The sequence below is a fragment of the Ceratotherium simum genome, chromosome 19 (assembly GCF_057802395.1).
Source record: "Ceratotherium simum simum isolate JZ-2026a chromosome 19, ASM5780239v1, whole genome shotgun sequence".
NCBI classification, from domain to species: Eukaryota; Metazoa; Chordata; class Mammalia; order Perissodactyla; family Rhinocerotidae; genus Ceratotherium; species Ceratotherium simum.
In genome coordinates, this window is record NC_141918.1 from 30,732,018 (window position 1) to 30,755,469 (window position 23,452).

The 23,452-nt window shown below is 47.7% G+C and overlaps 1 protein-coding gene across 1 annotated transcript in view; it reads left to right on the forward strand.

Annotated features, from left to right (window-relative positions):
- The window catches only part of NR2E1 (nuclear receptor subfamily 2 group E member 1), a 101,568-nt gene that overhangs the window by 64,045 nt on the left and 14,071 nt on the right, over window positions 1–23,452 (forward strand). The window contains exon 3 of the mRNA XM_087443765.1: window positions 22,294–22,439. Coding sequence (XP_087299891.1) covers window positions 22,294–22,439 — 146 coding nt within the window. The remainder of the gene's footprint in view (window positions 1–22,293; window positions 22,440–23,452) is intronic.

The window sequence follows — 23,452 nt, forward strand, 5'->3', positions numbered from 1 at the left end:
AACATACTTTAGATGCTAAAATGGGGATGACCATTATTCTGATCCCCCTGCAATGTAGTAGTTACTCTTCTCAGTCCAGCTCTTTTTATATTTTTAGTTTAAGATACTAAATTTTGGCAAGTTTGATATAATAATACAGCTTTCCAGGATAGCTTGCATCATTATGGCCTAGAACTTAAGGCAATTAAGCATATCCTCCTTTTCCTATAATGTTCTATGGAAAAGTACATTTGCCACAATCTATAGTACCTATAGTAAGCACTGCAAGCCTATAAGAAGCTCTAGACTGTGAAAACAGAACAGTCTGTCAGCCTCCTAAGAGGATGCTCAGTGTCTCCTTAGACCTATTTTCATTGAAGCCTCTAAGCATGATATTATTGTGCCCCTTGATTGTGCTATCAGTAGCTCTTGCTTCTGTTTTCAGCACTTTGGTGGAATAGATGCTGTGATGGTTAATTTTATGTGGCAACTTGGCTAGGCTATGGCGCCCAGTGTTTGGTCAAACACCAGTCTAGATGTCGCTGTGAAGGTATTTCTCAGATGTGGTTAAAGTAGATTTTGAGTAAACCAGATTACCCTCCATAATGTAGGTGGACTTCATCCACTCAGTTGAAGGCCTTAAGAGAAAAGACTGAGGTCCCCTTAGGAGGATTCTGCCTCCAGACCTGCTTTGAACTCAAGACTGCAACATCAACTCTTGCTGGAATTGCCAGCCTGCCCCATGGATTTTGAACTTGTCAGCCCCTACAATCTCATGGGTCAATTCCTTAAAATTTCTCTCTATTTACATATATATATATATATAAAATACATATATATATTTTTTTGTTTTTTGTTTTTTGCCCAATTGCCCAAGATAAGGAACCTGTTAGGAGGATCCTTGCATAAAGTTGAAAATACAAAGGGTTACATCCTCAGTGTAAAGATAAATTTTAAAAATAAACCCTGCCCCAAAGAGGAGTGCCAGATAGTAGAGACATTTGCCTATCTTAATGTTGATGCTGGGAGGACAGAAAGAAAAAAAAACTTCCCTAAGAATTTGGAAACACAACTAGATCTCACACGGTTTTTCTATCTGGATTCATACCACCTATGTGGTCCAAAAAAATTTAAACCCTAATAATAGAGTATTTCAATATAAGAGGATCCAAGATGGTAGTACAACCAGGTGACTTGACTAGAAAGAGCAAATGCAAATCTTCCCTGAACAAATTCATCTTCAACTCTGGCCTCTAAGAATCTCCAGAGATAAAGTGCCAAGACAAATGAGAAGCTCACAGAAGGAGAACATCACAAAGCCTAGGAGGAACCATGGCACCATGAAGTGAAGACCAGAAAAAGCAGGGAGAGACACCAAAAGCAGTCCCACAAAGATATCAAATATTGACATTATTAGCTACCAAATACAAATTTTATATGCTTAATGAAATAAAAGAGAAGCTTGAAAATATTAGCAAGGAACGAGAGACTGTAAGTAACATCCAAGCAGATCTGAAATGGAACCAAACAGTACTTCAAGAAATGAAAAATAAAATATTTATTTTTTCAAATGGGGTTGGGGTGGGTGGGTAGTTTAAACAACTGTTTAGACCCAACAGAAATGAGAATCAGTGAACTGGAAAATAGATTTAAAGACATTTTCCAGAATACAGTCCAGAAACAAAGAGACAGAAAATACAGAAGAGATGTTAAGAGTTTTATAACTCCTAACCAGAGTTCATGAAGGAAATAATAGATTAGAGAGAAGGCAATTTCCAAAGAGAAAACAGCTGAGAATTTTCTAGTATTGTTAAAGACACCAGTGCCCAGATGCAGGAAGCCAAGTGCATCCCAAGCAGGATAAATAAAAGAAATCCACATGTATAACTATGATTGTAAACGTGCAGAACTCCAATGCAGAAAGAAAACTTTAAAAACAGACAGAGAGGAAAGACAGATCACCTGTAAACATGGAGCTTTAGACCAAATACTGACTTTTCAACAGCAGCAACAACAAAAAAACAAAAGACAGTGGAATCACATGATTAGTGTGCTGAGAGAAAATAACCAGGAATCAAGAATTATATCCCCAGTGAAATATCTTTCAAGAATGAGTGTAAAATATAGATATTTTCAGTCAACTAAAAATTGAGAGACTTTAACACTAGCAGACTCTCACTAAAGAAAATTATAAAGGATGTACTTCATGGGCCGGCCCCGTGGCTTAGTGGTTAAGTGCGCCAGCTCTGCTGCTGGCGGCCCGGGTTCAGATCCCCGGCGTGCACCGACGCACCACTTCTCTGGCCATGCTGAGGCCGCGTCCCACATGCAGCAACTAGAAGGATGTGCAACTATGACATACAACTATCTACTCGGGCTTTGGGGGAAAAATCAATCAATAAATAAAAATTATTAAAAGAAGCCTCTTAAAAAAAATAAAATAAAGGATGTACTTCAGAAAGAAAGAAATAATCAGTAAAGATATAGGTAAATATATAGGTAAATCTAAATAAATTTGATAGTATTAACAATAATATCTAATCAGTGGGGGGAAAGGGATTAAGCTAGAACTGGATATCAGAACTAGAAAAGGATAAGATGAAAAGATTCTAAGGTCTTCATATTGTTCAGGAGGAGGAAAGATATTGATTAACTTTGTTAAGTGAAAATATTAAAATAGCTAGGTAACCACTAAAAAACACAAAGAAGATAACTTCCAAACAAGAACAGGGGAAAATTGGACTAGGGGTAAAAAATCCTCAATCAATGCATAAGAAACAAAAAGCGAAGGAGCAAAAAATAGAAATATAAAGGCCCAAAAAGATGGTAGTAATAAATCCAAGTATATGACTATTTACAATAACATAAATGTACTAAAGACTCCAGTTAAATGACAAAGATCATCAGACTAAATTTCTTTAAAAAACAGTTATATACTGTTTACAAGAGATTCTTAAAATATAAAGTCATAGAAAGATTGAAAGTCAAAGAATGTAAAACCAAATATTAACAGAAGAAAGCTAGTGTGGCTAAATTAATATCAGAGAAAACAGACTACAGCCAAAGCATTACTAAAAATGAAAAGTGTTGCTACCTAATTCACCAAGAAGATACACCAGTTCTACACTCATATGTACCCACAATCATATAACTCCTTTTACTATCAGAGAAAATGCAAAGTCACTGCCATCACCACTGCTATTCAATATTGCATTCAAAGTCCTAACCCAAGTATGACAAAAACAAAAAAATAAATTAAAGGTAAGGATTTAAAAAGAAAGATAATGGCCAGCCCCGTGGCTTAGTGGTTAAGTGCATGCATTCTGCTGCTGGCCGCCCAGGTTCAGATCCCAGGCACGCACCGACACACCGCTTCTCCAGCCATGCTGAGGCCGCGTCCCACATACAGCAACTAGAAGGATGTGCGGCTATGACATACAACTATCTACTGGGGCTTTGGGGGGAAAAAATAAAAAAAATAAATAAAATCTTTAAAAAAAAAAAGATAAAAAACTGTCATATTTGCACATTGTATTATTGGCCACATAGAAAACTCAAAAGAAACTATAGATAAATCATTAGAATTAATAAGAGAGTTTTTCAGTCACTATGCACTTCCATACAGCAAAAACAATCAGTAAGAAAATACAATTTTTTAAAAATGCTATTATAATAGCAAAAATATATAAAAAATTTAGGTATAAATCTAACAAAGGTGTGTACCTCATCTATAGAGAAAAATTATACCTTATCGAAAAAATATTAAAGAAGGTTTAAATAAATGGAGAAATATCAAATTGTTAGTAGGAAGCTTCAATAGCATGAAGATGTCAATTCTCTCCACATTGATTAAATCCAATTCCAATGAAAATCCCAGCAATATTTTTCGTGGAACTTGACAAGCTAATTCTAAAATTGAAATGGAAGAGCAAAGGGTCAAAAATAGCTAAGTCTCCCTAAGAAAAAGTGCAAGGAAAGGAGAATTGCCCACCCAGATATCAAGACAATATATAAGCTATAGTAAGTAAGACAATGGGATACTGGCAAAGGGCTAGACAAAGAGGCCAAAGGAATATGATAGGGAATCTGGGAACAAATCAATGCATATATAGACACTTGCTTTTATAACATAATGGGCTCTAGAGATAAATAGAAAAAAGATTCAATCAATGGTACCAGGAAAATTTATTAAACAACTGTGAAAAGCCTAAATTGGAATCCTACCTCACACCATATGCAAAAATAATTCCAATTGGATTAAACACTTAGATATGGAAGACAAAACTATAAAACTTTTAGAAAACAATTTTGGAGAATACCGTTACAGCCTTACAGTAGGGAAAAATTTCTAAAACAAAACACAAAAATATCAACTCATGAAGGAAAATACTGGTAAATTCTACCACATAAAATTAAAACTCTGGTTCATTAAAAGCCAGCAGGAGAGTGAAAAGACAATCCCTAAAGGGGAGAAAATATTTGCTATATATATAATTGAGACAAAGGATTAGTATCCAAAACATACTTTTTAAAGATCCTATGAATCAAAAGAAAAACAACCCAATAGGAAAATGGCAAAAACACAAACAGGTATTTCATAAAAGAGAAAATAAAAATGGCCCACTGACACCTGAACAACACTCAACCCTGTTAGTAATCAGAGAAATGCAAATTAAAACTACAAAGAGATATTTCTCCCATATGAATAAAAAAATTTTTAAAACAAGTCAATAATAGGTATTGACAGGATGGGAAGCAACAATAACTCTTATCACCTCCTAATAGAAGTGTAAATTAATACAACCTGAGGGGAAACTGTTTGATAGTACCTAGTAAAATTGAATAAGAAAGCAATTCTACTCCTGGGTTTATATACTAGAGAAACTCTTGTACATGTGTACCAGGAGGCATGTACAAGAAATACTCATAGCAGCATTTATCATAATTACAAAAGAAAGAAGGAGAGAGAGAGAGAGAGAGAAAGAGAGAGAGAGAGAAAGAAAAGGGAAGAACCAAATATTCATTCATAGCAGTGAAGAGCAATCACTTGGGCATGCTTACACAGTGGAGTACTATACAGCAATGAGAATGAAGACACCACGTTGTGTTAATGGACTACAATTAATTTAATACCAACATTAATCATAGTGTTTGGAGAAAAAAACAAATCACTGAAGATTATATAACGTATGCCTCTGTTTATATAAAGTTAAAAAAAGCAAACTTCACACTATATTGTTTAAGGACACATACATAAGTCGTAAAATTATAAAGAAAGCAAGCAAATGAGTAAAACACAATTCAGGGTGGTGATTACCTCTGGTGTGTGTTGGTGGGCAGAAGAGATGCAATCCGAGAGGGCACAAAGGAGTCTCCCTACAGATACTACTGAGATTGTATTTTTTTTAATGTAGCTGCTAAGATATGAGCATTCATTTTATTTCATTCTTTAAATTGTACAGATACATTCACAGAGTCTTATATTTATGATACATTTCACAATCAAATGTTAGACATGTTATTTCTAGGATCTTAGCTACCACACCGAGGCTCAGCCTATGTCTCCTTTGCTTTCCCTCTTTAAGGAAAAGCCATTTGAAAATGCCATTGTCTTATTGAGTCCATCCCTGGATTCGGGGCTCTTTCTTTTTGGCTCATGATTACCACCGGATTAGATCCCGTGCTGCACTTGCCCTTGCTCTGCCATTATCAGAAGTCAGATTTCTGTACCTAAGCCTGGGGGTGCCAAAATCATCATCCTCCCTTTCCAGTAGTGTTTGCTCAGCCAGCAAGTATAAGAGAAATAAATGAAGTTTAATTATAATCAGATCTCCAGGAGCTTCCTCTAATGATGTTCACATCAAGTGACTCCAAACTAATTCTTTCTAAAAGACAGAGAGTAATTCAAGGCCTTGAAAGCTAACCAGAGCGAGTGATGGAAAGGCCTGATGCCAGTATGTCACCTCTTCCATGGGTGGACCTTATCAAAATCACCTAGTGTCCCCCTCTCTGAAGACCTTCATTCGTAAAATAAAATCGATAAGCAGTTGTGCTGGGTGTTCTTAGAAGCTGTGATCATAAGATCTCTATTAATAGACAGTGGAGCCTGTCATGAATTCTGTCTAAACCTACACATTGCTGTCAAATGATTCCTTGTATTTTCTTTTTTCTTTCTGATAATGCAATATCTCAGTCTTCATACCCTCACTCAACTTTTGCTGGCATGGACACGCTCAGCATTGTCACACTTGCCAATAAAGTCAACTGCTATATATTTTTTGGTAGGCTTTAAAAACTTTCATAATAAGCAAAAGGTCCAGTCATTTATTTGATTTGAACTTGCAAAGGCACCAATAAACTAAGAAGAGTGCATACTGAGAACTGGTGGAAGAAAAATGTTGATTCCCAAATTTATCTTTTGGGAATTCAAAATACACAATGGAGTAACAGCTGTTCTAGATTTCCATCAGAGATTAGCAGATAAGTTATTATCGAAATTCAAAGTTGTGACATCTTTAGATAAATATTTGCCCTTGATTTTCAGAGCCTCTGATTCAACAGAAATCTGGAAGGGTTCACAGTCTGGCCCAGAGAAGATCATTTTGAATCTACAGCTTTAAACTGTGGTTGAAAAGGAGCCCAGTTTGGATTCTGCCAGCAGGTCGGTCTGCTGCTGTTGCTTCCTGATGTCAGTGTCTAGGTCTCTCTGCATCCAGCCCTGTTTCAGTATGTCCTTGAAGACTTAACTTCACCTCTCTTACTGAGCCTGCTGCAGATTCAGGACCTGCCATCAGAGTTTCCCTCTCACTGTGCCTGCCCAGAGGGGTGCCAATACCCTGGCCTGATGCCTTTGGAGGGTCTCTATACTAAAGCCTAGCTATTGAAGATTTCGATTTGCCAGCCTCAGAGCACACAAGTGCCTGCAGATCCAAGAGCAGAGGCACCTCCATAAAATAAAACCTTGGGATATCACTTGTTAGCACATGCTCAAGCCCTCCACCCAACAAATGGCTTCCGTTACACCAGCACGTGGTACCTCCACCCTGTTGATTCACTTGGGAAGCTGATCCTCGAAAAAGAAAGTGGCCTTTGCACTAACCACAAGGACTGGGGTGTCTTGTATGCAACCACTGCCAACCCAGCTTACAACAGAGGCTTGTAGGCTAGGGAATGTATCCAGTATTGTCATCAAAGGACTTTCCTGCCACTCTCAGTGTCAGTTGAAGAGCCCTCTGCATTCATTCTCCTATTTTGAAAGGCGAGAAACAAGAGGAGATGAACTCCTGGGCCCTCCATACGTGGTTTTCAGACTAGTGACAATATTAATCCTACAATTTCTTTTTTTTTAAAAAAAATTACTGCCACTTCTCATAGTACAGTGTGTCTACAGAGTAATTAGATATCTTTTTCCATACAGTACATGGGCAAGTCCATTTCGTACCTTCACATAGGAATGATGATGCCTTCCTTTGGGCCCCCCATCTTGGCACCCCCTCTTCCCCACTTGCTGATTGATGTAGGAGTCAGCCTTCCCAATTTGGGTGTAAATTGAAGGCAAACTCGCTTTTGTCTCCCTCCTATCAGGAACATAGCAGTTGCTCAGTAAATATCTGATGAATGGTCACATGTCCGAGGTCTAGAATTCCAAGGGGTATCTCTTTCCCTTCCTCCTAAATCACCTGCCTCTACTTCTCCCAACCCGGTGCCCCCAACCCTCTCCTGGGTCCTTGCCATCACCCCATTATTCCATCCGCCTTTCTCTGCTGCTACCAGGCCTGGGGTGGGGGTGGGGAATCTAAGCTCCTGCCTGGAAAGTAGGTGCGGCCGGCGGGGGGCAGCGGCAGCGGAGGCAGGCACAGGGACGGGGCAGCCACACCCTCGCCCCTCTCCAGTCCTGGGCTCCTCCACGCCCCTCTCCCTCCGGCCCCCCCAACTCCCCCCACCTTGCAGCAAGGTTGAGGCGAGGGAGCAAGTGGAGAATCTTGGCCGCGGCCCCCTCCCCCGCCTTATAAAAAAGAAATTGACTTTTGTTTGGAGTTTGTGAAAAGTGGGGCTCGGGGCCCAGTCAATGGGGCGCCCCGCGGCGCGGGCTGAGTGGAGCTAGCGCGAACCGCTCAGCCGCGGCCCCAATTAATCCGCCCTTTGTGCGGCCCGCCCGGCCGCCCCCGCCGCAGCAGCACCAGCGGCCCATTGTTCGGCCGCGCCGGGCCGCGGGATTTACCCTTTTCAAACAGCCGGTTTTGTCCAGGGCAGTTCGAGCGGAAGTTTCTCACTGACAATTTGCCCCAAATAGATAGATTTGTCAGAAGCGACCTTCGGGAAGGAAGCAAAAAGCCACCGGCCTGAAGGTTGGGCCGGAGACGGGGCCTGGACGTCCACCCGCGGCCACAGCGCCGTGCGCTCCCGCAGCCCGGCGGCCCGAGCCCCGCGGGGCTCCCCGCTCCCCGCACCTGCTGGGCCAGACACTCCGCGGACCTGACCTCCATTTACCCATCTGTGAAATGGGACAGCTGGGCGCTTGCAAGTCGTAAGTCCAGGGCTTTGGGTCAATTAGCGTGGAAGATGTCCGTTTCCTTTCTCTCCCCCCACCTCCTTTTAAAAAACTGTAATCAAAAAAGCTGGCGAGGCATCAGCAGCCACGTGAAATAGTCTTGAAGTTGGGTTATGGTAACGAGTTCCGGATTGTGCACGTGCTGTTTCTCTTCTGCCCTCTGGCTCCTCGTTAACAGAGATGTCAACCCTGCTGAATCACAGGTGGTGCCTTTGTAAGGCCGGCTATTGTCCCCTCATAAGTCAAGATATAAAACGCTTTGTACTGAATGGCCCGTGATCTGGAGATCTCAACTTGGGAGTCAGGCTGTTAGATTTTTTTTTTTCCCCATCCACCAGAGCTGCTCTTCTCCGAAATGACCTCACTTAATAAGCAAAATCTAAATGGGGGGGGGGGACCCAACATGCTGTTGATGAAAAGAATAGTTACTGATTTCTTCACACTTAATGGCAAGTACGAGTCTTTTAAAATACAGTCTCATACCTAACAGATCTGTGAATTTTAAGCAGAACTGAATTGTATTAATCAGTCTTTGGGTTTGTTCATTTTCTGTCTCTAGAGGAGAAGATACAAAGGTTGGGACTCCACAGCACCTGTTTCTACTGTACCCAGGCAATCTCTTTAGTCCAGAAAATTTCCTGCTAGTTGCACATGAGAGAAAAATTGAAACAAGAAAGAAATCTGCTTTTTGTTTATCCATCAGGTGAATACACACTTCAGCATCATACAGAGGAAACCCTAGGTGGTCTTTAACAAGATTTCAGTGGTTAAGAGCTACAATTTAGAAAAGATGACAATACATACACAGTGTCAATAGTATTTAAACAAACATCCCAGACAACAGAATAATGGTTATTAACTATGATGCTTTGGGCTTCTGACTAATTTCCCATGCCTGTCTGCAGCCAAACAGCTGCAAGATTTTTCCCCCCTTTAAAAATGTTTATGTGCATTATTTTAAAAATTGCATTTAACAGTCATATCCTTCAGAACAGTCTCTCCACGTGTAACAGAAGAGAATGATTTAGTAATAGTGATGAAGCCAGTAGCAAGAATGTCTTTCATGCCAAAAGGACTCTAACTACTCAGCTAGAAATCGACTCCTTCAAAAGATTCTACATCTTTCTGAAATGTGGACGGCTGTCTGATGCTGTCCACCCTGCAGTGTGGGTTTACGTGTCTAAGTAAATGGAGCTCTTTAACCCTACTCACACTTGCACACGTGTTTTCAAAATTGATTCAATTGTGCAACTGTACTAAAGTGTACCCCTCCTGGGGTTTGAAAATATTAAAGAAATCAAAAGAGAAGGTAAGGTTATTATTCCTTTCTCATTTCCAGACAAATATTAAGTTTTAAAAATTACTTTAGTGATCAGGACATTAAAATGAACGCATTCCTTGTACACTCCAAACAGGCAATCCAATCATTATTTAGCTAAGACAACTGGAAATATGTATATTCAAGGATCCAAATATGTGCAATTATGAATACTCGGGTAATTATACATTATTTTAGCTAATCATAAATGCATGGACCAAAGTTGAATTGCCTCCATTGTTTTCGTTGTTGTTTAGCATTTATTAAGCATCCGCTTTGCACTAAAAGACGGTCAAAACATATCAGTCTTCAAAAAAAGGCATCTAAATATTTGTATCTTATCTATAGAGAAATGCACATGTTTTATGTGGTGTATGTGGGTATATCAAGTATCTCATTCAATGTCCTGATCTGATAGAAACAGATTTCAAATCACTGTTTCATCTACTCCAAAATCAAGTCGATTACACCTGAAATTTTAGAGCCTGGGAGAAATGTCTGCAACCTACCTCCTGACTGGTGAACTGCTGCTATACCTGAAAGGCCCAATCCTCCTCCTCCCAGCAGGCAATCATCTTATGCCCTGAAGCATGAGATCTGATTACCCCTATCATCATCTTAGCTTGCATAGATACAGATGTTATTAACGGCTGTAGTTTATCCAACCCTTTTTTAAAACGCAGCTGCAGCATTTGACTTGGGGACCTCCTGTGAATCCCACTGTTGACTCCGTCTTGCACAAAGCACGTGGGGTTGGGGGGAGGGAGAAGAGAGGGGGAGGTTTGTTTTGTTTTGGAGGGTTTTTTTTTTTTTTTTTGAATCAGACTTCCCTAAATAGCCACTCGGCATCTTTGTCAGTGATGTGAATTCTGAAATTACTTACTAGAATAGGAGGACAACAGAGGACTGTGTGAACTAGATCATTCAGAAACAAAGCATACTAGAATGTATGATGCTTTTCACTGCATTGGCAGAGATCAAATATGTGATCCTGATATACTTATTCACGGAATAATCATTAGCTTATTCTCAAATATGTTAGCCACATTTAAACTGGGCTACCCTGTTTTACATAACAATTATTTCTACTAGTGTTGAAACAGTAATCTGGATAAAGCAGGTCCTAAACCTGCTGTGGAGGGAATAGAGGGCTGTTTTTAAAATCTAAAAGGCCCAGATTGGCAATCCACACTGATCGAATTCAGTGATTAATTGTTCAATCTAATCATTGACTTTTTCTCAGCATTTACCATTAGTGTCTCTGAATAGTGCTTGTAGCTCACATCATTCCCTCTACAAAACAAAAAGAGACCTCATAGGTTTTCTCTTCCTTGGGACACAGCAAATTTTAAGTACTGGCAGAGAGGCAATGTGAAGAAAAACCTGTGAAGTGGAGGAGTCTGAAGTTCCAGAAATACTGAACTGTTGCTTCAAGATGCACAAAATACTTTTTTTAAAATTCTGATTACTTCACTAGTGAGTGAAATTGCCTTAACTGGAGCTTCTAGGAGCCCTTCTGGGAAATGGGAGGTAGCTCAATGCAGTGGAATTAGTATTTCAAAGAGCATTAGACTCAGCATCAAGAAATCTTGGTCCTGGGGATGGATGCTGTCTCTAGATGAGTGACTGAGGAGAAACTTTGTCTCTAAGGGTCTCAGATTCCTCATCTGTAAATGATGGAATTAGAGGGTACCGACTGAGCCCTAAGCTCCTTTCTGACGTGTGTGCTCTGTGATTCTGGGCCAAATGGAAGCCAAGTCAGACTGTGTAATTCATGGGAAATTAAGGAGTTGAAGAAGGCTTGGTGGCCAATCTCTCCCTGGATATAATCTGCTTTCTTGTTTCTCTGGTCATCCTTTTGTTTTAGAAAGCCAAAAATGACCTGCATTGCTTCCCAAGGTTCGGAGATCTAGAGGACCTGTCCCTACTCTCTAACCTCTCAGTTGCTGGGGCAGAGCAAAGGCAAGCCCGTCCCACCTCAAGCTTCAGCTTTGATTGTACCATCAGGCGGGGCCACTCATCCATTCGACATTTATAAAGCACCACTATGTGCCAGAGTGCTGGGCTGGCGATCCAAAGATGCATCAGACAGTCTCTGCCCTCAAGGAGCTCCCTGTCTAGTTGGAGAGCTGGCATCCCTTATGTCTCCCCTGAACCTTTATTCTTCTATTGAGGAAATAAGAAGCAGGCAGCCTTGTCTCTGTTGACCTATCTTCCTGGGAGAAGAGAAGGAGACTACATCATCTTCTTGCTCCTCTGTTCCTGGTACCATCTCTGGTTGTTTTTGTTTAAAATACATCTCAGGTGAGTTATCTTACAGGGAGGTAGCCCAGGTCCCAAATTAAAGCAGTTTGACATGAGAGCCATGGTAAATTCTTCCTGGAGCAAGGCAGGATATAAATAAATAAAATATTTTATGTAGGAAATAAAGTAAGTGATGGGGACAGGTATTTCTATTTAATTGTTCTTGGGGCTAGAAGAATATCAACGTGTAGTGAGACCGTAGAAGCCTCCAATCCTCAGCCTGCCCCTAGACCTGAACTTCTTCTGCTATGTGGCCCTGAAGGAGAGTATGAATAAATGCAGAGACACAATTTGTTATATGTTAAGGGAAAAAAAGGAGCCTCTCCCACACAGCATTGTCTTATTGCTGTTGCTCTTAGCAGTGTTCATCTCCCCACTGGTGAGGAGTAACAGACAACTCTTAGCCAACACAGTCCTGGAAAGTGTCAAGGAAAAACTGTGCAACTCAGCATCCATGGGTTCTAGAGCACCTGGGTCTCTTTTCTGGATTGTTCTTGGTGTTTCTTTTCTGAGTAGAGTTAGATAGGAGCCAAACAGTTTGTAGAAAAGCACACAGCAGAATCAGGAGCAAGCCTGATGAGACTGTTTCATTCTGTCATTTAGCAAGCCCTCACTAAGCACCTGCTCCATTACCCACCTTCTGTGTCACTCACCATCGACTGGGAAAGCAACAACCAACCATAGGTTGAATTATGACTTGCTAGCAAATGAAAATCAACGTTCTCCTTCATGTAAACAAGGAAACTATTTAAAAACTTGCATCAGAGTGTCTTTTGGAGACTGAACATCAAACCTCAGTCAAGTTCAACTTGTAGGTTTTCCTAGCCATGTTCTGGGTCTCAGTATTTCTCAATCCTGATCATCAGTGAAATGAAGGGCGTTTTAAAGGAATGACTCTCTAGAAGTAGAATGGCCTCTGAGAGGGGGTTGCTCCCTGGTTGGGGAAGGAGTCTCTATTCCACACCGACTTCGTCAGCTCTGCTTGCTGATGAGAAAGCTTTTCCTTTCTCCTTTGCTGTTTTAATTTAGAAGAAGAGAGGGGACAGTTAATGGAGAAAATGGCACCGTTTTTAGAGAAGCTAGTGAATGGAGAGCTAAGGGTCAGACCCAGATAATCCAATGCTTGAGGGGTGCCCTGCACCCCTGCTTCTCTCGTACAATCCAGTTAACAAGGCTCTACTTCCCTTTTTAAATGGATGGGAAGAGGCATTAGCAGAAGAGTGAGCTATAAGACAGGACAGTTTTCAGAGGCAGTAGAGTCCCTAAAACAAGGCCAGCTTTCCAGAGCATTCCCTGACAGCCTACCCCACTCCACACTGGTTTAGGATCCCTTGTATATTTTTCCAGACTTCCCTGGGTTTTAGTCCAATCCAAAGCACTTATCACCTTTCATGTGTCTGCTCTCCCTGCAGACTCCTTGAAAAAGGGCTCATGTCGTTAATCTCTGGCACGTAGTGGGTGATCAGTATTTGATGAATGGGGTGGATTAATGGATGGACAGAGACCTCTAGATTCCATGGTCCTTCTCATGGTCTTATTTCTTATATCCTGGACCAAAATGTAGACATCTTGTGATAAAAGATGCCTTCCCTGTGTTTTTGGCTTTGGTTTTGGTTGAGAGCTCCATACTCACAAGAGACTAAAGAAGGAGTTAGGGGCTATGTTTCGACCTAGTCAGATGGCTTCAGAACCTCTGGGGTGTGGCTCCACCCACTCCCCAATCCAATGCTGTGAATTCATCCTTGAATTTAAGACCTTGTCTCTGTCAAAAGGTGTTTCTGAGATAGATGGCATTTGCCCCTTACCAGTCATTTCACTTAGTGGACTCACAGGAAAAATCTTTGAAAGTTAAGGTTGAACAGGGCATAGTTGTTTTGCATATAATGATCTGGAGCCCAGAGAGGTCTAGTCACTTGCGCAAGGTTACACAGCTAGTTGGGACAGAGCCTGAATCCCCACCTTCTGGCTTCCAGTGATTAGCCTTGCTGTGCCTCCAGCGGCTTCTGGGGAAATCTGCAGGTGACTTTCCTCCTTCATTTATTCACCCAACATTTATGCAGCACCTGCTGTGAATCAGGCCGCAAGCTGGAGCCTGTGGATAGAAAGATGAAAAGTAGGAGTCTCAGCCTTGTAGAGGCTTTCTTCTCTGACCGTTGCCCAAGAGCCCTAAGTTTCTACACCTTAGGTCCGAGTTCCCTGTGGTCTGCAGCAGCTTCCAGTGAGCAGAAGCTGGCGGACACTCCCACTCCAGGCTCCTCCTGGACCTGGTGGGCACCGGGCCCCAGCCCCTCCTGCCTACCCTGGATGTTGTTGCTGCTGTTGCCACCGAACCAATCATGCCAGAAAGTCATCATGATGATTCCAGAACTGCATTGTGATTTATGCAAAGCACGCTGATAATTACAGCCAGGCGCCCAGAACACAGGACGAACATGCTGCCGATGTGTGTGCGTGTTGTGCCTTTTGCCAGGGCTGGATGATGTGTGTGTGTGTGTGTTTCTATTCAGTGGACTTCTTGACACCTGCTTCATTAGGGACTGGTGACAGGAGAAAGAGGGAACATTCCCATTTTGATTTTGCGACAATTTGGTGAGCCTCGGGAGTATTTTCCAAAAGTTCTGGTGCCTACAAATGAGCCAGCAGGGCGAGAATATCGGGAAGTAGGGGCAGAGGCAGTTTGGACCCCTCGAGAGCTGTGGTCCTCCTACCTCCCAGCCCCCGAACCCACGAAGCGGCTTCTAGGTCTCCTCGCCAAAGACTCCTAAACTTTTTCCCGGGAGACAGGCTTGGGTCTGGTCTTCGTCACCGGCCCTCATCTTCGCCCGAGATAAATTACTTCGACTCTTGAAGTTCTTTGTCGTGAACCAAGCGTCCCTCTCCGCGTCCACATGATGGTGGTGGTGGTGGTGGTCGTCGTCGTCGTGTTGGCAGTGGCAAATGCATTTCTGGCGGGAGCCAGAACCCCAGGCTCCAAAACCGAGCCTGGCACAGTAACTGCGTTTCTCAAACCCTGCCCGGAAATCACTTCCCTTTCTGGGCGCGGAGTTAGAGTTTGCACTACGTCGCGGCCGGGACTCGCTGCGCACGCTACGCGTCTGCTCAACTGGGCTGTCAAAAATGTTGATTTCTTGTCCTGTCTCCTAAAAAGCCCCTCAGGTTTATGGCTTCGTCCCACAATTCCCTAATCTCGCCCCAATTCGAAAAACCGAAGAGGGGTAACTTGGGAGATAGTCGTCCCACTTCTTGCCTTTTCTGGGTGTTCCCAGCCCCCAGCCCTGGTGGCTGCGCGGCACTAGAGAGGACACGGGCTCTGAGTGTGTGGCGTGCATGGCCCCGGGCTCCAGGCGGAGCCAAGGCTGCAGGGGAAAGTTACAGTCACGTGCTGCGGCCGCCGACAGGAGCGCACAGCCTGCACCCCTGAGACGCCGGGGCCGAGGAGCTGCTGCGCCCTCCGAGGGCTTGGGGAACGCAAGCCCTCACTTGCACACACTTACTCTGATCAAAAGCAGGAGCTGACACTCAGTCTGCAGAAAGTGGAGCCAGGGGTGGGCAGGCAGAATTGCAGAGTGCCGGCCTGGGTTCTCCTCCCCCTAAACGCGCCGCGGAGGGCGGGAGAGCAGGAGGTGTGACCCCTGACCTCCGGCCGGGCCCACGCCCGGAGAAGAGGCTGGCAAGCTCTTGTTCGACAAGTTCAAGCTGCTGGGAGAGCTTAAATAAGAATTAATCTCTTAGAGATCGGGGATCACCGCTCCCTCGGCGTGCGCTCTCCCAGCGCGGCGCAGTTACCAGGGCGCGAGAGAGCACAGGAGTCGCGGAAAGGCGGGGGAAGGACGTACTGAGGCGGGGTGGGCTCTCCAGAATCCCTTGGCCCGGAGAAGGGGAGTCAGCGAAGCCCACCGGCTGTGAGCTGCAAGAGGGAAAGCTCTGCCCTCCAGCCGCTCTAGTGCAGATAATGGAGGCGACGGGAGCTTCCCTCCGCTCCGGACGGGCTTTGCTTTGGGAAGCGAGTGGCACCCTGCCGGCGGCTGGCGCCCAAGCGGACCGCGCGAAGGCCGCGGGAACGCGGAGCCACCGGCAGACCCCATCCCAGGCCCCAAGTCAGCACACAGCGTCCTCAGCTATAACTTTTTATAGATAGTTGCAAAATGAATAATTACTCACCTCGGGCCAGATCCAAGTTTTACCCAACAGAAGGGGCACGGGAGCAAGAATGAACCAACTCATATAGCCATATCCGGCGCGCACAATCACACACAAACACACAGCTACCCAGTTTCTTCCACGAATCTGTCTGGCACTCTGGAGAGAAGGCGGAAAGCGTTTGGAGAAAGCTCCATCTCCCCTCCCCTTCCCCTTGCCAGGAAATATAATAATTCATTTTTATTGCAAGAGCAGCACCGTCCTCACCATCGCGCACGCACAGAGCCACACTCCCATATTCACTCTGTAACTCGTCAGCTCGGAGAGCGCCTGCATTTTCCTTGGGAGCCGCTTGGAGGTTCATTAATATCATTAGCATTTAACCCCCTCCCTCTTCCCATCCCCTCCCCGCACATGGCTGACGTCAGACCCCGCCAGGAGTTGGGGGAAAAGCTAAGTGGGCCAGGGACGCCCTATTCCCCTCCCCGCGGCTGCCTGTCAGAGCGCTTCTGGAGATATTACAGGGGACCCAGCCCGCAGCGACAGGCACAAAGTCACGGGGTAATGAACTTCGGGGACCCCTTGCCGCTGCGTGCGCGGCTCTCCCCGGAAACCCGGACCTGGCCGCCTGTTCCCTCGGAAGACTTCCCAGCAATCTAGTTTTCCCACTCCGCGCTCGGGTTTGGGCAGCGCCGAGCCCATCTGCCTGAGACTGCGGGTGTGTTTTCCTTCTTTCCTTGGAAGACCAGCGGTCTGTAGAGATCTATCTACACTCTGCATGCCTAATGTAGAGGCAGAAATCGAAGACTGAGAGACTGGAATGGGGAAAGAGAGGGATCTCGCCCTTTTTGCTCCGTAGGAAGACCATTTTCGTGTCTCCATCTCTGTCCTTCAATACTCCTCTCTTGCTGTCCTCCTCCCTTCTTCCTCGATCTGCCTGTCCATCTCTCCATTTGTCTGTCCATGCGTGTGTCCATATCAAGCAACATTCCCAGCAGCTGCGGTTTTGCAAGATCCGGGAGGAAACTTAAGGATGCTTAAATTGCCACTGTGGAACGAATTTTGAGCCCTTGGGGAGCAGCGCAGCGCGCGACCGATACCCACCTGTCCGGCCCGGGAGCCTCGCAGGCTGGAGGGAGGCTGGAGAGCGGCGGCGCCCGGCGGCGAGGCGGGCGCTGCCGGCCGGGACTCGGGCAGCGCCCACCAACCGCTCCGCCCCGGGACCGCCAGCATGAGCAAGCCGGCCGGATCAACAAGTGGGTACCTTTCGGGCCGCCGCGGGGCTCCGGCGCGCAGCCTGGGGCGGGCGAGCGGGGAGGCCTGGGAGGTCCTGCCCCGAGCTCTGCGGCTCCGAGCCCGGGAGAGGTACTCCAGCGGCGTGTGCGCTCTGGCCCAGTTCCTTGGAGACCGTGAGTCGGAGCGTTTCTTGGCGAGGGAAGAACAATTTCGTTACCTCTGGATTGCTTGATTCCCCCCTCTCTCTGGTACGGTGGGAAGGTGGCGACCCACGCAGCCCACCAGTCCGGGGAGTTGCCTCCACTTAGCGACCAGGTGCAGGGAGGAGGGGGCGACGGGGGCGGGAACTAGGCCGCAGCTCCAGGCGGCAGCACAATAACACGCTCGCTCAAAACTCCGAGCTCCAACGTGCAAAAGCAACTCTGCGCAAAGCGGATTTGAATGGAATGCTTTGCACCCCGTTTCTAGCTATTTCAAATAATCCTGCAAACCGGGAAGCAGAAACAATTTAAAAGTCACATTTTCCTTAATCCTAAATCCGCGTAGGTCATAACTGGGGAATTTAAAGTATGGTGAACCGCTCTAGCAAAGAGAGGACCAAATCCCTAATCCCAAGGACTTTTCGAGCGGGAGCTCGGCAGAGGCAGGAGTGTGCGGCCTGTTCCCTTCGCGCGCTTCTCTCCTTCCTCAGACTTGCTTAGCCAGTGGCTCTCCCTCGGAACGCCAAGCCGAGGCTGATCTCTAACTTCCCCTAGACGCCGGAGTGCAGGGCTAAGTGTGTGCGAGGGCACCTGCGTGCACCGTGCCTGTGGAACCCGAGAAAGTGCAGGCCCGAGCTGGAGTTGGGCGGGCGCGGCCGCAATGCTCAGATCTCCCCGGGCGTTTCAGTTCCCGCCTTCCGGCGGCCCGGAGCTCCCGCCTCCAGAGTCCAAGGCTGGGGGTGGCCGCTGTTGCCGCAGTCCCCACATCCCGAGTTCTCCCGCCGCCCTTGCTATTTTCTACAGCATTTCTGCTCCCGCCTGTAACATTTTTGGCGCTCTCTGCTTTCCGCAATCCCCCTCCCCTCACTGGCCCTCATTGTCCTGAGTCTTTGAAAGTTGGGAGAGTACGAGACACTTCTGAGGACTGATAATGAAGTCCCACTTAAGTGGGATGCAATTCCAGCACCCCACACACACACACACAAGTGCGTCGTGTTTTCACTTTGCCCGTTTGTTTTGGTTTGGGTGCTGACGTTTTAAAAATTAGAGTAAAATGAAAGTGGACAAAAAGAGAAAAGGAGAAATGTTTAGATCTAGGGCAGAGGGAAGAGAGAAGGAACCTGAGCCGCGGCCCGAATCGGAGCCGACTCCTGAGAAAAACTGGCGTTTGCAGTGAGCCTCGGGCCTACCCGGGCCCTCCCTGTTGGAATCTCTGGGCGGCGAGGCGGGCTTGTTTTTTGTGGCCTGTGTGTCCCGCGCGTGAGGATCCTTCCAGGAGGCACAGAAGGAACCCTTTCCTGTTGCCTTCCGAGCCTCCATTGCAAAAACCGAAGCCCGCGGGCTTCGGCAGGCCTCCTGGCTCGCTCGCCCTGTGCCAGGCCCTGGATTCCTTGCCTGGAAGAAGGGAGTCTCGGACTCTTGTGCCGGCTTGGGGTGCGTAGCCGCCCAGGTCGGGGGCGGGGGTGTTTGAAAAGTGAGGCCTGGGAGGCAAGGGAAGGGGCGGGCGCCCAGCTCGGGTCGCTGGCGGCCAGCGCCCGCCTGTTGCGGACGACGACGCAGGCGGGTCCTCCGCCCTTTTAGCAAAAGAGGCCGAGTGACTCACTGGGGAAACTTTTGGCGCTTTCCAACTTCCCAAGAGTCGGAGGTTGGCCTCGGCAGCGTCGAGCCCGGCGCAGGTTCGGACGACTCTGCAGAGGGGTCTCAGGTCCGCGGGGCGGAGCCCCAGCCCGCGGCGCCGCTGCACCCAGGCCTTCTCCAGACCGGTGGCGGCAGCCTGGCCCGAAACCCGCGGCCCTCGGGCCCCGGGCGGCGAGGAGGTCGGCGCGCAGCGGGCGAGGTCAGGCCCGAGCCGGGCCGCGTGGTCTGCAACCCCCGCCCGGGTCGGCTTCGCCCGGCTGGAGAGCAGAGCGATGTCAGCCGGGAGCCCCGCCTGGGTGGTAACAAGACCCCGGCCAGTCACCCCTGCAGCCCAGACTAACTTCTTTCAACAGCCTCTGATGGTAATTACAGTAATCGAAGCTGCCATATATCTTTAGGCAATTATGACACACAAAAAGCCCCAAGGGGACCCCCTGGCGAGGGAAGTTAAGAACGGTTTTCCAGCCTGGGGAACTCCCGCTCGCCTCACGTCGGAGCTCGCTCGGCTTGCTAAATGAGAGGAGCTTTGCAACGGGGTCAACCAGCTTGTCTCGTGACCCCAAGTCACCTTAACGTGGCTGGGTGGTGGAGTCTGAGGCGCAGACCCGCTGTGCCCCGGGATGTTAGCGTCCCTCCCTCCCGTGCCCCGCCCCAGCAGGTCTGCCTATCTCTAATCGGCCCGGGAGCCGCGGCTCCGAGGTCTGCGCGGAGACAGGGCCAACCCGCAGCCCGGGCGGCCCCAGGAGGCGACGGTCGAGGGGCCCCTCCCGCGGGAGCCCGAGGAGGGTCACCCACCCCGCACTGGTCCTCCCTGCACTCCCTCGGGGTTCTGCAGAGGATGCGTGTCCCTAGCCTCCTGTCTGGATGGGAAGCGGGGGGGAAAGAACTCTACTCCTCCTCCTCCCGCGCGCTCATCTTGGCATCATCAAAAGTGCCACGGGGAAGGGGAGGACAGCTGGGGCGACAGGATGGCTGGATCCCAAACATGGACCCCAGCTCAGCCAGAGGGTGTCTTCCGCAGAGGAGGACGGTTGCAAAATATGGAAACCAAGTTTGTCGCCTCCCAAGTGAGCGCGGTGCAGCCGAGCTGGCGTTCCGGGCTGCTGGGAGACCGTGGGTTCCCTGGGGCGCAGTGACAGGCCCGAGGGGGTGAGGGACAAGACCCGCTGTGGCCTCGCCTGGCTCTTTCCAGCCCCTCCCTCCCCCCAGCACAACCTCTCCTCCCACCCTCCGGGAGAGGGGGCGCCGAGATGGTCGCCGCCCCGCTTGCCTCCCCCGCCGGCCTTTGTCGCCATCCGAATTCCCATGCTACTCTTTTTGACGGGTCACTGGTGGCTCTATAGGCAGGTGCTATGGCGGGGTTGTAATTACCCCGGCCGAGCCTGGTGGTTACCCCCCTACCCCGGCCTCCCGCGCTTTCCCCCCACCCCCACCCCCACCCCCCTTGCCGCTCCTCCAAGGCCGTGGCCCAGGGGGTGCGCCCGCCCGGACGCCTCGGAATCTACGAGCAAGTTTCCACTTCTGACGCCTCGAGGGCCCTCCCCACGCCGCGCCCTCGCCTCCCCTACTCCCCTCGCCCAGTCCTTCTCACCCCTGCCTCTCCTCACCCTGCTTAATCGCATCCCCAACCTGAGCGCTCCAGGGAGCAGCTGTCGAGTTTCACCCCAGCCGGAGGCCGCCTGGGCCCAGACTGGACGGCTTCAGACTGGTAGCACGGGAAAATTTAATGTTAAGAAGTGAGTTACTATTAACTGGTATTATTAACTACCATTATTATTATTATTATTATTAAAGTGTTAACACTTTAGTTAATACCCGCTTTGTTTGTGGGAAGAAGGATTTCTAAGTCCCTATAAACCGCTTCAGCCTGGTTGGACTCTTGAACCTTAGAGAAAAATAGTTCCCTCCCTACCGAATTTTCGAATATTACCCCCTTCCTAACATTCTTCCAGGGTCTGCGGCCACCCTGGACTTGGGGGCATTCCAAGGAAAGTTCTCTTGAGCCAGGCGACTGTCGAGGCCAATGAAGGTGGAGGGCAATCTAGAGAAACCAGTCAGATCCTTAAAAAAAAAAAAAGCCTCTGACAGCGGCGGAAAAACAGGAAGGAAGAGACCCAACAGGGTCCAGTGTGAGGAGGCAGGTCTCTAAGGAGGAAGAACTTGGGGAGTGGAGGGAGAGGGGTTCCTGCCCCGCCTAACCTGCCAGCGAATCGACAGACCTGCATCCCTCTCCTCTGGCTTGCCTAGCCCAGTGCTAGTTGCTTTGGGGAGAAAATATTTTTTTCCTAAAAGAAATAATTTCTCAAAAGCGATCCACCAAGCTTTTTTTTTTAAATAGGTAAAGCGAAAGTTGGGCAATTACCACTACCCTTATTATCATTAATAATCCTAGTATTAGCATTACAATAATAATCCTAATAATAACAACAGCCCGGCAGCTCAGAGAAAACTCGATTGCCTTCCAGCTGCCATCCCTGGTTCCAGCCGTGTTTGTTTTTCTTCTTTTCCCTTTTACATTTCAAGTTTGTCTCCTCGCGCGCTCACTAACAACTTTTTCTGTTAAATGCAAGAGCCGGGAGGGAGGCGGCCAAACTTTCCGCGGAGCAGAAAGGCAGCGGCGGGCTGTGCTGCCGCCCCGGCCTGCTGTAATCTTTTATTCCAAAGTGGGTCTCGGCGATTAGAGGAGACCCGAATACATGTAGCGGTGCATGAATAATGCTCATTGTAGGAAACTGACACTTGCTCAAGGAAAAAAAGTTTGGCTATAAAATCACTTCATTATTTGCTTTTACCGCAGCTTCGATGCTAATCCCTTCAGAGGTCAGATTGCTTAGCATCTCTCTCTCTCTCTCCCCTTTCCTCCCTTTCCTCCGCCCTCTTCTCCGTCTCGCCCCTTCCCCCCTTCCCTGTCCTTCCTGCGATTTCAGGCCGCATTTTAGATATCCCCTGCAAAGTGTGTGGCGACCGCAGCTCGGGGAAACACTACGGAGTCTACGCCTGCGACGGCTGCTCAGGCTTTTTCAAACGGAGTATCCGAAGGAATAGGACGTATGTCTGCAAATCTGGAAACCAGGTACCTTCACCAGGGCTGCACTGCTCGGCTCCCCTCCGCTGCTGCCCCCTCCTTTGTTTGTGCCAAGGCCTCCTCCGAGTTTCCAAGCTGCAGAGAAGAGACCAGACCCTGACCTCTCCGTTTCTCTCCCCTCCTTCCTGCCTTAACTCTCAGAGGCCCTTCACTTGGGAAAGGCGGGAAGAGGTAAGGGATGACAGATGAGTTTGCAAAAGGAGGCCTGAATTCCTGGTGCTTCCCTACCCCCCCTCTCCCCCCCCCCCCACCTTTTTAATCCTCTGACAGATTTTGACACTGGGAAAGGCCCACACCCAGTGGCTATAAAGCTGGCCCAGGGGACCTAAGGAAGTTTAGAATCTAAACCACAAGTGAGGGCAGGAGAAAAGACTATGTTTGTTGCCTGCCCACCCCACCCCCAGCACCCAGGGTGAGCACCCTGACCACTGCGTGGGATGGCATAGTTGAAAGGCTCAGGGCATCCCTGTCAAGGCTGAGGCCCAAAGTGAGTGTTGGCCGCTTGGAATAGAGAGGATGTGCTCTGTGAGGGGCTGTGCCCTTTCAACTTCGAGAAGCAGGCTGCTCTGGAAGTGGCCAGTGGGGCTTCAGCACCCATGTGACTTTAGTTGGGCCTTGTCAGGAAAGGGCAGAGTGAGTAAGAAGAGAAGGCTCCCAACGAAGGACTAACTGGGACCCTCTCCAAGGTTCCCGTATCTTCTCTTTCTCTGCTCAGAAGATGGGCCTGGTTGGTTGTGTTTTGGTCTCAAGCAGGCAGAACTGTCTCAAAGGGAAAGAGGAGTCAGGGCATGGGCTAAATGTGAGCCAAAGCTTCCAGAAAGAGCGAGTAGAACCCCATGACTCAGTTTCCAGCTCGGTAATAGGCTTATTTCAACCTAGGAGATCAGCCTTTTTGTCCCCATACTTTGCCTTCTTCTTAGCCAGGCATATAGACCCTCAGCTCAGAGCCACCACCTTGACTCCCAAGAAGATCCTGGAAAGTGTATTAGTCAGAGGTCATC